Genomic DNA, 14,699 nt, shown 5'->3' with positions numbered 1-14,699 from the left:
GTTTTCATCCGGAAGCTTTAAAAATTACAAAGAAAAAAAAATGGAATTACGCAAAAAATATCAAAATGTTGATCATGCATGGCTGAAAATGAATGTCGTATGTGATATACTTGGTTATTTTTGTCTTTAAGAATAAAAGTTGTAAGACAGCATCTAGTAATGTCGCATATCTTGTCTTGTGCAGGCACAAAAGCCAGGCGCCCGCCGTCCTACCCTGCTAGGCACCAAAAAGAGACAGAGGGGAAAAAGACTGTTGTTGCACAAATGAACCTAATATGATGGTTAATTTTGCCGACACTGTTGCATACTCGTTTTCCTGGAGTTTAAGGACACTACTTAACTTTATCAGATAATTAATTAGACACCCCATAAGCCTGGAAATCAATTCATTTACGAATCAATAAATCCATAGAGTCTCCCGTAACAAGAGACCTTCCAGACACTTTACACCCGTCCGTTAAACAACAACAACAACAAGCCAAGAAAAAAAACCAAAGCGCCAGAAGAATAAAAACACAAAAGAGCCGGGCCCCTCCACGCCGAGCGAGGATGGATGTGAGTCTGGGGGAGATGTCCCTCCACAGCCACCCCGAGCTGGCCCACAGCCAGGACGGCCGGGCCATGCTCCACACCAGGGACCTCTCGGCCGCCTTCCCCCGGCCCACCCTTGGGGGCCCCTCCATGTCCCTGGAGCCCGAGCACCGCCCGCCGGGATTCGACCACTCCATGTCGGCCCTTGGCTATGGCGGCGACGCGCCCTCCAGCTGCGGCAGCACCTACACCACCCTGACGCCGCTGCAGCCCTTCGACGACAAGTTCCACCACCACCACCACCACCACCACCCCTGCCTGCCCGTCAGCAACGTGATCGGCAGCTTCACCCTCATGCGGGAGGACCGCGGCCTGCCCGGGAACTTCTACAACCCCTACGCCAAGGAGCTGGCGGTGGCCCAGAGCCTCAGCCCGCCCTCGGCCGCGGGGGGCTCCTCCGCCATGCACGGCTACGGTGGCCTGGGCGCCAGCCCCCCTGCCAACCCCAACGCCGGCCAGATGCTGCACGGCGGCTACGAGGTGCACGCCGGCAACCTGTTCTGCCGGACCCCTGACTTCGGCCGCGACATGTCCCCGCCGGGCCTGGGCGTAGGCGGCGGGGGCGGGGGCGTGGGCGACGGCTCGCTGGTGGGTCACCAGCTCAACAAGATGGAAGCCCACCAGCACGCGCCCAGCCACCACCCCCACCTCTACAACCAGCACTACCAGCACCACCCACACCACCCACACCACCCACACCATCCGCACCACCCCGGCCAGCAGAACGCCAAGATCCTCGGGGAGCACCCGCTGGCCTCCGCCTCGCCCGCCCTGTCCCTGTCCCCTCCGGGCGAGGGGATGCATGGCGGCGGCAACAACAACAGCGGCGGCGCCGGCCTGGGTGGAGTAGGAGGCGGAGGAGTGGGCGGGGAGGAGATTAACACCAGGGACGTGGCCCAGCGCATCATCACGGAGCTGAAGCGCTACAGCATCCCCCAGGCCATCTTCGCTGAGCGGGTGCTCTGCCGGTCGCAGGGCACCCTGTCCGACCTGCTGAGGAACCCCAAGCCCTGGGGGAAGCTCAAGTCGGGCCGGGAGACCTTCAAGAGGATGTCCCGCTGGCTGCAGGAGCCCGAGTTCCAGAGGATGGCCTCGCTCCGGCTTGAGGGTAAGAGATGATACGGCTCGGTTCACTGTTTACACACACACATACACACACACACACACACACACACACACACACGCACACAGACACGCACACACACACATACACACACATACACGCGCACACACACATACACGCACACAGAAACACACACATACACGCACACACACATACACGCACACAGACACACACACGGGGTGTAGGGTACAAAGACAGAGACACGTACATACATGTGTGCACCACCACACACTCTCAGACACACACACACACACTTCCACTCTCACACACACTCACACACTCTCACACACTCACACACACCTAGCATAACTCTAAAAAACAACATAAAGGAACAGAGAGACCCTCATCTTATTTTCCCCGGGCAACCTCTCTTCACCTTACGTCTTTCTGTCTTTCTCCAAAACCTGCTGTCCTGCCATCAGTATGCAGCTCATGTCCAGATATAAGGATAGGAAAAGGCATTGCTCTGCCCCCCCCCCTTCCCCTTTCCCCACCCCACCCCACCCCCAAAAACACACACACACACACATACACACCAAAGAAACACTAAAGTAGCCAATCCTAGTTTTCACTAACCGACCACAACTCACAATATCAACCTGCAAAAACAACAATGGGATTTTAGCGAATCAAGTGAATAAGGCCGGGGACAATCTGAGTGAGTCCATATGTCCAGGCCCTTTGTTTACCTCGCCTGCGCACAGCCAGTATTGATTAGTACAGTAGCTACAATCAGAGAGTAGAAAAAAAAACACCACAGACATTTGCCCCCTCTCTCAAATGAAGCATGAAGATCAGCATGAGCAGGGGTTTGGCAATTTAATCGCTTTTGAGGGCACAAAATAATTCGCGCAGATGTGCCATTGTGGAGCGATTGATTAATCTAAACAGTGATTTATATGTCCCGGGCGCGTGGCCGAAGTTGAGTTGGCAAGGTAGTTGATGCAAATTGGACTTGAGCTTTTGCCAGACATCTTTTATCAGCGTCTTCACTGGGCCAATTACGGCCAGCCTGCAAACAAATGTGTTTGTTTGTGTTCGCTCCGAGCCGTCACCTTGTGTGTCTTTCATCCACCGGTAGACACCATTGAACCGCCTCCCATAGCAGGGGAGGAGAGGAGAGGGGAGGGGAGGAGAGGAGACGAGAGGAGAGAAGAGGAGAGGAGAGGAGAGGAGAGGAGAGGAGAGGAGAGGAGAGGAGAGGAGGGGAGAGGAGAGGAGAAGAGTGGAGGAGAGGAGTGGAGGAGAGGAGGGGAGGAGAGGAGAGGAGGGTAGGAGAGTAGAGGAGAGGAGGGGATAGGATAGGAGAAAGAAGAGAGGAGAGGAGGGGAGAGGAGAGGAGAAAGGAGCAACTGCAGCTAACAGATGATTGTTGAGGTGGAGGAACCTGCATGATTCTGTCCACCATATGTGGGGAGAAGAGGGTGTTTTTGTTCTTGGAGGGGCAGATTGTAATGCGCTGCTTGACATGTGATATTCTAGTGGGGCTGGGGATTGAAGACGAGCTGTAAAGTTACAGTGTTTTGCCTCTGTAGGGACACATAGCCCATCTGATACCCAGCCTGAGACACACAGCCAAGGCAACACGTAACATGAGACAGAGAGTGTGGATGTGTGTGTGTGTGTGTGTGTGTGTATGTGTGTGTTTGTGTGTGTGTGTGTGTGTGTGTTTGTGTGTGTGTGTGTGTGTGTGTGGGTGTGTGCGTGTGCATGTCTACCAGTGGTCTATACTCACCCTGGGGGTCTGTGTGTGTTTCTGTGTGTTTCTGTGTGTCTGTGTGTGTGTGTGCGTGTTTGTGTGTGTGTGTGTGTGTGTGTGGGGGGGGGGGGGGGGTATCAAGAGTACATTGGTGTGCGGGGCTGTGGGTCTGAACATTACGTGCGTGTGAGACAGCCCAGTTGATCAGTGTTTGTGTGTTTTTTTCCACAGTCAGAGGCTCAACTGATTAAACCCAATAACACACAATAGCCTTCATAGGTAATGATTGTGCACTCTTGCAATCCCCTCACAATTATTGATCTTTGATTGTTCGCCTCTCAGAGCACATGTGTACATCCTCCGTTCAGGAAAATGTTCCACCAATCACGGGCCCAAAACGATAATCAAGTGATAAATGTTCGTGGGTTGTTTGTCGTGAGGCGAATGTGGTTTGACTACGTCTACTTCGTTGTTTCAGATTAGTTTGATAAATTGTATCTTCTCGCGGGATGAGGAGTGTGGTAATGCATTGTATGCAAAAAAAAAGAAGGCCCTGTCTCTTCCATATCACATTGTGTTTATTATCCAACAGTCTTTTGTTTAAATTTAGCAGATAAAACCTCGCATCGGTTAATCAGTCAGTGTAGGGAGATTGTGCGGTATCTCGGGTTACCTTGTATTTAGAAACAGAGACGGTATTTTTAACGAGTCAGGGGCTGAAGATCCAAGCATCGGATCAATCGTGCTCATAAAAAATTAAGTGCTCTTTGTGGAAAGAAAGGCAAATCGCTAATGTTTGACAACGCCTCTCCTCTTTCTCTCTCTCTCTCTCTCTCTCTCTCTCTCTCTCTCTCTCTCTCTCTCTCGCTCCATTTCCACCTCCCTCTCTTCGCCTCACTCCTACACCATCTAAACTTGCATTTTTTGTGTGCTTTTGCAAAGCCACAATTTGGACAGCTCGGCACTTTTCTGCATAACCTACTTTCTGAGGGGGTTGTTGTTTTTTTTTCCCTTTCTTCGTCTCCCCCGGCCAACCCCCTTTTGTTTAATTACAAGCCACTATTGATTTCCATGGGAAAGCGCAACCCTGCCTTGCCCACACACACACACACACACACACACACACACACACACACACACACACACACACACACACACACACACACACACACGCAAACACACCACACGCACACGCACACACGCACGCACACGTGCGCGCACGCACCTCGACTGCATCGGCAAATGGAGGTTGGAATTAAAATGCGCTGTTGCCTCGCGCTCCCCAGACTGGGGAGAGCTCGAGAGCTTCTTGGCTTCACGCCTCAAGTTTTCAGATGATCCCGTTTAATGCCGAGTCCGCTTAAACGCACAGCCGCTGCTTTCAGCACGCCGCCGCCACACAGAGAAAGGCCGTATGCGGCTATTCGTCCTTTTTCTATTATAGTTTCCTATTACAAGTCATCTTTTTCTTTGAAATGTAATTTTAAAATTCAACCATTTTTTTAGACAGATGGTGGGCACATTTTTTTATTTTTTATTTTCTTAAGATAAATCTTTTTAATCGTTTATCAAGAGACCTCTCAAGACATTCTTTCTTCCCGTTATTTGTAGGCTATTTTTCCGTCTTGGCAGAGAGATGCTTCTCGAGTGGCAACACGTAGGCGGTTATATCTCCCCCCCACCCTTCCATCCATGTGTCGTCTCTCCAGGAGATAGATTGAAAGATATATTTTCTTTCTTTCTGTCCCTCTTTCCTTCTTGCGGCTTTCTCTCGATTGCGTTCGCCGGATTACCGCGTTGTATAGGCGCGCGTGCTGAGTACCACTCCCCCTCCCCTACCCAGCCAATCAGGGTTTAGCTGGCACTACAGACGGCGGAGCGCTTGGCGGGATAAAGACCACCACCAGCACCACACCTCGACACTTTAAGTCGAGAGGGACGGGGGATCAGGCGCTGTAACTTTAAAGATGACGACGGCTCGAGCCCTTGACTAAAGGTCTGAGCCGGGGAGAAAGGTCATCGAGGTTTATGTGACGGCTCCTCCATCGACTCACCCCATCCCCCGGCCTCCCTCCCGCACCCCCCAACAGTAATGAAACTCACAAAGACCCTCCTTCTGTCTGTTGTTCCGTCCTACGTCCCTTACAGTTCACGATCGCCTGAAAGGTTACCCAGGATAACGTTTGCATATACGGAATACATCACAGAAATCGCTTAACAGCGATTCATCGCTACCCCCCGCCCCCCTAGCAAACACCCCTGTTGTGTCTCTTTTATTTTTTTAATTTTTCTTGCTATTGCAGTGCACCCTCCCCCTCCCCTGCACACACACAAAACACACACACACAAACACACACACACACACACGCACACACACACACACACACACACACCTCCGCTGGTCTCTCTCCGGTGCTGAAGGGGTTAACCAGCCTCTCTGGGTCGGAGAGTCTGAGCTGCACAGATTTAATCAATAATTTCTATCAGCCCCTGGTCCAAGAAATCAGCGGGGGGGGAGGGGTGTGGTGGGAGGTAGGTGGAGCGAGGGGGCGGGAGGCTGGAGGATGTGGGGCTAGGGGCGGTGTGTGTGTGTGTGTGTGTGTGTGGGGGGGGGGGGGGGCTGGTGGCTAGGAGGAGGTTGGGGTTCAGGCTTTTGGACGGGGCTGGGGGAGGCGGGGGTGAGGGCGAGGGGAGGGCTTTCCATCACGTTTCCGGAACGCAGGACGAGAAGCAGATAGATCATGATTAGAGGCTGTTCCCACGATCATAAGGAGCCGATGTGAGGTGGCGCCGAGCTTGGCGCAGGGGGGCCGCGGGGTGCAACCCACCCGCCGATTTATGGCGCGGTAATTGCGAGCCTCTTACACGACGTGATTACGCCACACGGATGCATTTAGTTAATGGTTGAGGAGCAATATGGCCGCCCCTCCGCCGCCCCCGCCTTGAGATGGGAGGCTGGGGGTTTCGGGGGGCGTTGGGGGGCATGGTGGATCCCCACGACTTCCCTAACTACCCATAAATCCTTGCTTCAAGGGAGCCCTACAGCGGGCTAACTAGCCTGCTAGCATGTCGCCGTTGTCGTTATGACATGGGCCCGGCGCCGTGCCGTCCTATTCGCTGATGGGCCCACGCATTACACACACACATAAACACCTCGATGTATATTCATCCAACAGCGGCCTGTGCAGACATTTCATGTATAAATAAAGATACGGTATAATGTTGACATGTTGTCTGACACTTCTGGGGTTTTTAACGAGGCAGGGTTCGATAACGCTCAGAAATGCAAAACAAACCGACGTTGATCCACCTACACCACGCGCACACAAAACAATCGCACTCGCGCACACACACACCCCGGTATCCTCCCCCGGCGACGCCAGCAGATCTGAGCAGTCCAAAACATTTCCTTCACGTACCCATCCGGAGGGGATCGTCCGCCAACACAATTTATTCATTCACAAGCACACAATTAATATTTCACGGCTGCGAAAAGCCCAGTTGTGGAGGAAGTTTCTTCTTCTTCTTCCGTCTGCTGGGATCCTGTGGTGCTGTGGTTGTCATGTCGGTGATGAGACGAGAACGGCAGTAAGGTCAGGCCTATTCCTCAAGTGCTCGGCTAATGAGACCTGCTCCATGCTGCTGCCTTTCATAGTGAAGTGCCAGTCATACGGCAAACACCACCATCAGCACACAGCGCATGGTGTGTGTGTGTGTGTGTGTGTGTGTGTGTGTGTGTGAGCTGCTTCACAATAGGGAGATATAAGCCAATCAATTGAATGTCTAAAGAGCAAAGACCATCTCATATGCCGAGTTGGTAGTAAGTGGTACATGTGTTAAGTGTGCGTGTGTATGTGTGTGTGTGTGTGTGTGTGTGTGTGTGATTGTGTGTGTGTGCATTGGAGTGTCTTTGTCTAAGTGTGTGTGTGTAAGTGTTTATCCTCCAACGTGTGCCTCTGGTGACCTGTGTGTTGGTGTGTTTAAGTGTGTGTTGATTTTCATTCTCAACTGTGTGTGTGTGTTCGTTTTCGAGAGTGCCTACATTCGACTTGGCTGTGAGGCAATTTGTCTGTGCGTGCGGGTGTGTCAATTGGAGTGCATTTGTTTCACATTCTGTGAGTGTATGCGTGTTTGTGTGTGTGTGTATGTGTGTGCGTGTGTGTATGTGTGTGTGTGTGTGCGTGCATGCTTGGTGCACGTGGCGGTGACGCGCCCATCTCTCCCGGCTCTTACATCCAGAGACACATTTGATGGCATCAGCAGAAAAAAAAACAGCGTCCCAGCAGCCGAGCCGTCTGCAGACCGAAACCTCTTAAAAGTGTGCATTTAGGTAATTACGTGACTCGCCCAAATATGTTGGGAGTCCACTTAGAGCCTCAGAACACCCGGGGCTATGCCGACGCTGCTTGTTTCACTCACTATTGACGTACCCCCCCCCCCCCCCCATCGCTTAATAGAAAATAAATGAGTTCACCCTTAAGTGATTATTGCTTAGAGCCACCGCAACATGTAAATTACTTTCATGAAAAACTAATCTGGCCCATTTGGTCCAAGAGGTAAGAGAGAGACCGGGAGAAACAGAGACAGAGGGACACAGAGAGAGGAAGAGGGAGGGAGACAGAGAGACGAGAGGGAGAGAGAAAATACAGAGAGAGAAAGACCAAGAGACTGACAGTCAGAGAGAAAGAGAGAGAGAGAGAAATATATCTAAAGAGCATAAGGGAAAAGATGGATAGAGGAGAGAAATGAAGAAGGAGAGAGAGAGGGACAGAGACAGAGTGAGAGATGGAGAGACAGAGAGTACGGTAGAGTCACAGAGTTAAAGATGGAGAGAAGAGAGAGAGGCAGAGATAGCGTGTGAGATGGAAAGAAAGAGAGAGGCAGAGAGAGAGTGTGAGATGGAAAGAGAGAGAGAGAGGCAGGCAAACACAGGGAGATATGGAGAGAGAGGGGAAGAGACAGAGTGATAGATGGAGAGAGAGAAGGAGAGAGAGGCAGACAGAGTGAGAGATGGGGTGCTATTGGGTTCAGCTCCAACACAAAGGCAGAGGTTGCGTGTTGTAGGGGCTGTCTACACAGAGTTACAGTGCGCTGGAGGTCAGAGGGGTCTACAGATCACAACACCGTGAATACACCACAGAGTCCATCTCCTCACGCTGCCTCACATCTACATTTCCTCTCCCCAACACAACAGACAACAGAAGTACAACAGAGTGTTTTGTGGGTTTGTTTCTTGCATCCCCTGCTCTGATGCTACGATTGTGTAATTTGGAAAGTAGCTTGGCAGCGTTGCACCGTGTAAACATGTTTTCCATTATCGCACTGCTTGGTCAGGAACATTAAGTGGAATATGAATACGCACTCAGGGGAAGGTCTGGGCCTTGAGTAGTGGTTGGTTTGAGCTGTTTGCTGGAGGAATAGAGAGCTATCTTGTGTAGGATCCTGGATGTGTTAAGTAAAATACTGAAAAGTGTAAAAGCTAAACCGGGCTTTTATCAGATGGTTTATACCCGATAAGACGCTACAATAAAAGGGTTTGTTTGGTCTTTGTTTCAATTTTTCAAATTTTGGCTCAATTACAATGAGAATTAAAAGCTTATGAAGATATTAGGAAATTCTACCTTATGATATCCTTAGTTGATTATCCTATATCTTTTTTTTGTTCCATAATTAACGCTGTTAATTCAACTTTGGAAATGTATTATTTTCGATAATAGATGAGTTATCTCTGAATATTTAATGTAAAGTAAAAGGAAATCCATAATTTCCTATGTAACAAACCAAAATTGAGATAGATAGATAGATAGATAGATAGATAGAGAGGTAGAGAGATAGAGAGATAGAGAGATAGATACATACATACATACATACATACATACATACATACATACATACATACATACATACATACATACATACATACATACATACATACATACATACATACATACATACATACATACATACATAAATAGACAGGTAGCTACAAAGAAAGATAGAATTGTCTTTGTTACAAACCAAAATTGAGATAGATAGATGGATAGAGAGATAGATAACGTTAGGGCTCTAAACAGCCATTTTAGGGCTCTATGCAACAGCAGGTATGTGACTGAACATCTTCATTCCCCCCCAAACAAGCAGTGCTGATTTATCTCTTTTAGCTAATCAAACTTGCTTAGCTAATCTGTTTTCTCTCAACAAATCCACTTTCTCACACCTAATCCATTTGTCCTAGTTAGCCCTGGCTCCACACTCTGTTAGCTAAATTCTGCTACCTTGTACTCCTTCTTTCCTGTCTCATTCCTTCTTATTTATTTCATTATTTATTGAATCGCCATGGAAATGGAGCAACCATCCAAATTAAAAAAACAGAGCTTCAAATAATTTAGCTCCATTTTTATCCTTTCTTAATCCTTTCTCATTCTTAATACTGTCCTGTCTTCTGCTGCGACGCACCCACATTTCCCATTTGGGATTATTAAAGCATGTTTTATCTAAGACAAAAAGTGAAACAAATGGAAGGAAAATATATATATAGTTGAAAAATAAAATACATGCACCAGATATATAGCAACGTTTTAGTATAATTTATCTTCTTTTAACAACTATATTTATGAATACTAAATCTCGATCTCTTCTGTGTTTGTCTCTGTGTGTGTGTGTGTGTGTGTGTGTGTGTGTGTGTGTGTGTGTGTGTGTGTGTGTGTGTCTATGTGTGTGTGTGTGCGTGTGTGCGTGTGTGTGTGTGTGTGTGTGTGTGTGTGCGTGTGTGTGTTCTCCCATAGCATGCAAGCGGAAGGAGCAGGAGCAGAGCAAGCTGGAGAGGAACCAGGGGCCCAAGCGCACCCGGCTGGTGTTCACCGACCTCCAGAGACGCACGCTGCTGGCCATCTTCAGGGAGAACCACCGGCCGGCCAAGGACCTGCAGATCACCATCTCCCAGCAGTTGGGCCTGGAGCTGTCCACCGTCAGCAACTTCTTCATGAACGCCCGGCGCCGCAACCTCAACAAGTGGGCCGACGAAGGCCGCCCGTCCTCCACGGGCTCCTCCGGCTCCAGCGTCTCCTCCTCCGCTGTGTCCTGCAGCACCGCCTGAGGAAGAGGAGAGGAGGTGGGGAGGGGAGGCGGAAGGAGGAGACGGAGGCGGTGGGGTGCGTTAGAGCAAGTGAAGGTGGAGGTCACATTGACCGGTCCGGGCAGGGATCGGCCGTGATTGCAATGTTCTCCTCGTTATTAGACGGAGCAACGGCGTTCATTTATTTATTTTTTACGAAGACGAAGAAGTACTTTGACGCTTTTTCCTGAAACCAAAGTTCGATATCGCACCCCCTTTGGAGTGAAAAGGGGGTGCGATGCCTAAGAGGAGGAGGAGGAGGATGATGATCGCAGGACACGGGAGGTCTTGCTTTGTACAGTCAAAGGGTGCCATGTTTGATCTTTGACTTTGATGAGAAGAGTCACACCCTGTCGTGGACATCTATCTCATTGCGTTTTAGATTTTTTTACTTTCCGATGCTGTAGAATAGAGATGATGATGATGATGATGACGATGATGATGATGAGGGTATTATGAATCAGGAGGAAGCATATTTTTCTTTTGGGGGGAGGGGGGTGCGCGTAAACCTCAGAGTCTGCGAGTCATCTCTCTCTCTCACTCTCTCTCCAAACGTGAACAATCAAGAGGCAGAGGCCCACTCACATTTGGAGGGACATCGTGTATTCTGAATCAGTGTGCTCTCAATTCCCTTGTGACCAGTCTTACCATCCAACGTGTTTTCATGCCCCCCGATTTTTCTCTCAAGAATCAAGGTGAACAAGAGAAAAAAAAGAGGCAGTTATTATTTTACCAACTGTCACATTTTCCGTTTTCAGTTTGTTTTCCTGAATAACTTTTGGTAGCCTTTTCCTCTTTCTTTAGCGGGTGTTTCCATGGTAATGGTTCACAGGACTATGGACCTTGTTTTGGGAGTGGTCTTTCATTGACCCCTCCCCGTTGTCAATCATTTACCACTGGCCAGAACCTCCAGCGTCCTGCACTACTACACTGAAGATGGTTGCGCCTTGAATAAATCAGCGTTTTTTCAAGGGGAGAATGTGCAGCGCACCTCACTGTAGGGCCAAGACAGAATCAATAAGGCAAACACGGGGAGCAGAAAAACCGAGATGTGTTGGAGCAACCATCGAAATTCAAGACACAGAGAGCTTTCAAAACAAAAGCTCCACAGCCATTTCTGACTTTCAAGAAAAAACCCTAAAAACCCCAAGACAAACAAAACAACAACAAAAAGATAGACGCCAAAGTGAAAGAGGCATCCACCAGACACAATCTATATTGAAGTTTTAGTATTTTTCCACTCATCTATTTTCAAACAACTGAACACAAACCAGTTCCAACATCGCAAAGATCTTTTTCTTTTCCTTTTTTATCTATCAGACGTCTAGAAAAATGGAGGATTGTAATTCTTTCAGCCCTTTTGTACAGATTTCAAGCACATCGCTCTATTTATAGAAACACGTTGGAAGTGCGGGGCAGTTGTTCCGGCCCCGCTGACGTACAAGGTCATTTTTGGTCCACAGAGGAAGGGCTTTCATGTCCCTCCTCATAGCCAATACTTCAATTGGAACAAGAAGGTTTTAAATGCAACTGCTGATCTGATCAAACTATTTATTACTGCATTTGTGTATTTATTGATTTATATTTTTGATTTCCCTCGTTTTACTTTCCTCTCTCTATTTATTTGCCTATTTATTTATTCTATCTATATACTGTAAGTATTTATTTAATGATGCTTTCTATGTCCTGTGTGAAACTAAAGACTTTTTTCTGATGGGCACTTTTAGCTGTAGGCTCCCATCATAATACCAAAGATGAAGATTGTCCTCCCTGAATGTACTGAACCCTGCCCCCTTGTTCTCCCCCCAACCCCACCGCTGGTGTTGTCTCCATCTCCCCGACCCCCAGGCCTGGCCTCTTCTGTTGCGTTCGGGGGATTCCTCTACTGTTTGTCTCTGTGGTCTGCTCCTGAAATCCACGGCCAAAGCCTGTTTGAATGTTGTAATAATGATATGAATATGAATAATTATAATAATAATTATGACCCTTTTAAATACTATTAGCGATAACCATGTGACACTCATAGGCCCAGAGGCGCAAAGGGGCACATGGGGGTCCCCGCTCCAAGTCTGTAGGTTCTTGAGGGGCCCCTGACCACATGTTAACGCAACGCACTGGGTGTCCGCCCGGGGGACTGCATGGAAGGCCCCCTGACTCTCCCTGTCACCCCCGGCCCCCCACCCCGTGTCCCCAGTGATGCAGGGCAGACGGGGTGATCGTACTGTTCCTCCCCTACTGTTCCCCCCGTCCCGACCAGTGGGATCGTACTGTTTTTCACCTGCCAAAGACTCCTGCCAGTTGCCTCAGTTCCACACCGCTCCAGAGGGGTTAGGGGTCCTCTGTTGTATGGGAGGTGGGATAGCGAGGAAGGGGGCTTGGAGGGTACGGGGTAACGTCTCCTCAGACCTTCGGTGCCGGTGATAGCTGATTATTCTGTTTGCGTGGGCGCTGTTCTCCTAGTGACGTTATTCTAGACAAGGGAAGCAGCCCCCGGTAAACGCTGTCTGAGACGGTCCACTTCTGCATCTTTAACACCCCACCCACCTCCACCCGGCCCCCCCGCCTCCCCCCTGTCTCACAGCGTGCACTTGAAAGACGTGCGGTCATGAAAGAGGTCATCGACTTTTTTCCGCACACTTCAAAGGGAAGGGTTTTCTTAGGGATTTTTTTGTTTTGTTTTTTTCATCCTCCCGTCTCCTCTACCGGGTATCTGTTCAGGGGTCTGGGGTCTGCTCTCGGACAGACCTGTGGGCTTTAGGAGTGGGGTGGGGCGGGGGGGTGGTCGACAGGGCGTGGGGAGAGATCAGAGAGCAGGCTGAATCATGTGGAATTGGCAGTGGGAGGGGTGGATCAGGAGCAGCATGGAGCTGAATGAAACTTTAATGAGCAACAATTGTACGCATGCTGAGAGCGAGAAAGGGGGAGGAGGGGCGGGGGTGGAGGTGAGGATGCAGGGTGGAGTCCGTTAGCAGGGAAATAAAAAGAAGAAAGATGAGAGGGAGGAAAAAACAGTGAAGCATGTAGGCTGGTCTCTAGACTGGGGCCCACCACCGTGAGTGTATACTAGTGTCAAAGGACAGGCGAGACAGAGGTTCGACTATATTTAGCGAACGACCTTCTGTTCTGCGTCAACCGGGGGAGCCCTCTTCCCTTCCGAAGGACAGGAGGAGGAAATTAAGTAGGCCTTCCGCCGCAGGCCATCTGCGTATATTCTAGCCTCTGGCGCCCCCCAGTGTGGACCCTGAACCCTGAAACATCGTTACGGCGCTTTGCAAAGGAAGCGCATAAATGATAAAAATAGTAATAATAGAAGCTAGCGTTTACTTTCAGAAATAAACTTTTTTTTTGTAAAAAGGTAAAAACCAAAAAAAAAAACAGTTCGAATTAAAACCAAAGATTGATGGGTAACTGCTGAATCATTGTTGTTTCATGGGTACTTTTAGCAGTTTCCTATCAAAGCTAACGTTGCGCTCAGAGAAATCCAAAAAGCACCGCGGGTTTAGCTTTCCTAATGCCACGTGTTTACGTCGCATTATCTAACAGTATTACGTCAAACTGGAACTGAGAAACTGACATGAGGCAGTGTCTGTGGATAAAAGTCTTTTTTTGACTCTGTGAACCCCTTTAGTGTTTACCCGAATTGTCCACCCCCCCCCCCTCCCCGAGTGTACATGAAGACTTTACCCATCTACCTCAACTGTGAGATGTTGTGTGGCAACAATGTTCCTTAACCAAAGATTTCCATCCTTTCAGGGTGTCTGTCTATCTACGTCATCTATCTATCTTATCTATCCTATCTATTCTATATGTCCAGCTGTCTCTTCTCCATTCCTTCAAAAACCAAATGTGCTGGAATCAATCTGTCGTTTGAGGCCCCAGATGGGCCTCTGTCCAGCCAAAGCTAAAACTCCAGTATGCTAGAGTGTCATATTTATCCATGTTCTGTATGTAAATAAATATATGAAAATCATCCTCAAGACCAAAAAAAAGGAGGTGACAATCCAAGCAAGGAGGATCTTGCTGTAATCAACGTTGCCTAATCCTTGTTTCCGAAAAAAATCTGAATCATGTGACTTGCTGTAACAGAAAAGCCCAATAATCAAATACCCTCCCCCCCCCACCTTCCCCCGATAGAAAGGTCAGAGGAGACAAAGGCTATTTTTCCACATTTG

General features: G+C 49.0%; 1 protein-coding gene across 1 annotated transcript; it reads left to right on the top strand.

Annotated features, from left to right (window-relative positions):
- Positions 1 to 549: 549 nt before the first annotated feature.
- Positions 550 to 10,509, top strand: onecutl (one cut domain, family member, like; the record flags this gene model as incomplete). The annotated part of the gene is made up of 2 exons (XM_079736277.1): positions 550 to 1,699; positions 10,199 to 10,509. The coding sequence occupies 2 exons, from the start codon at positions 550 to 552 to the stop codon at positions 10,507 to 10,509; spliced, it is 1,461 nt and encodes a 486-aa protein (XP_079592403.1).
- Positions 10,510 to 14,699: the final 4,190 nt, after the last annotated feature.

Source organism: Pollachius pollachius (assembly GCF_949987615.1).
Source record: "Pollachius pollachius genome assembly, chromosome: 1".
Taxonomy (NCBI): domain Eukaryota; kingdom Metazoa; phylum Chordata; class Actinopteri; order Gadiformes; family Gadidae; genus Pollachius; species Pollachius pollachius.
This window is presented reverse-complemented; position numbering and strand designations above follow the sequence as displayed.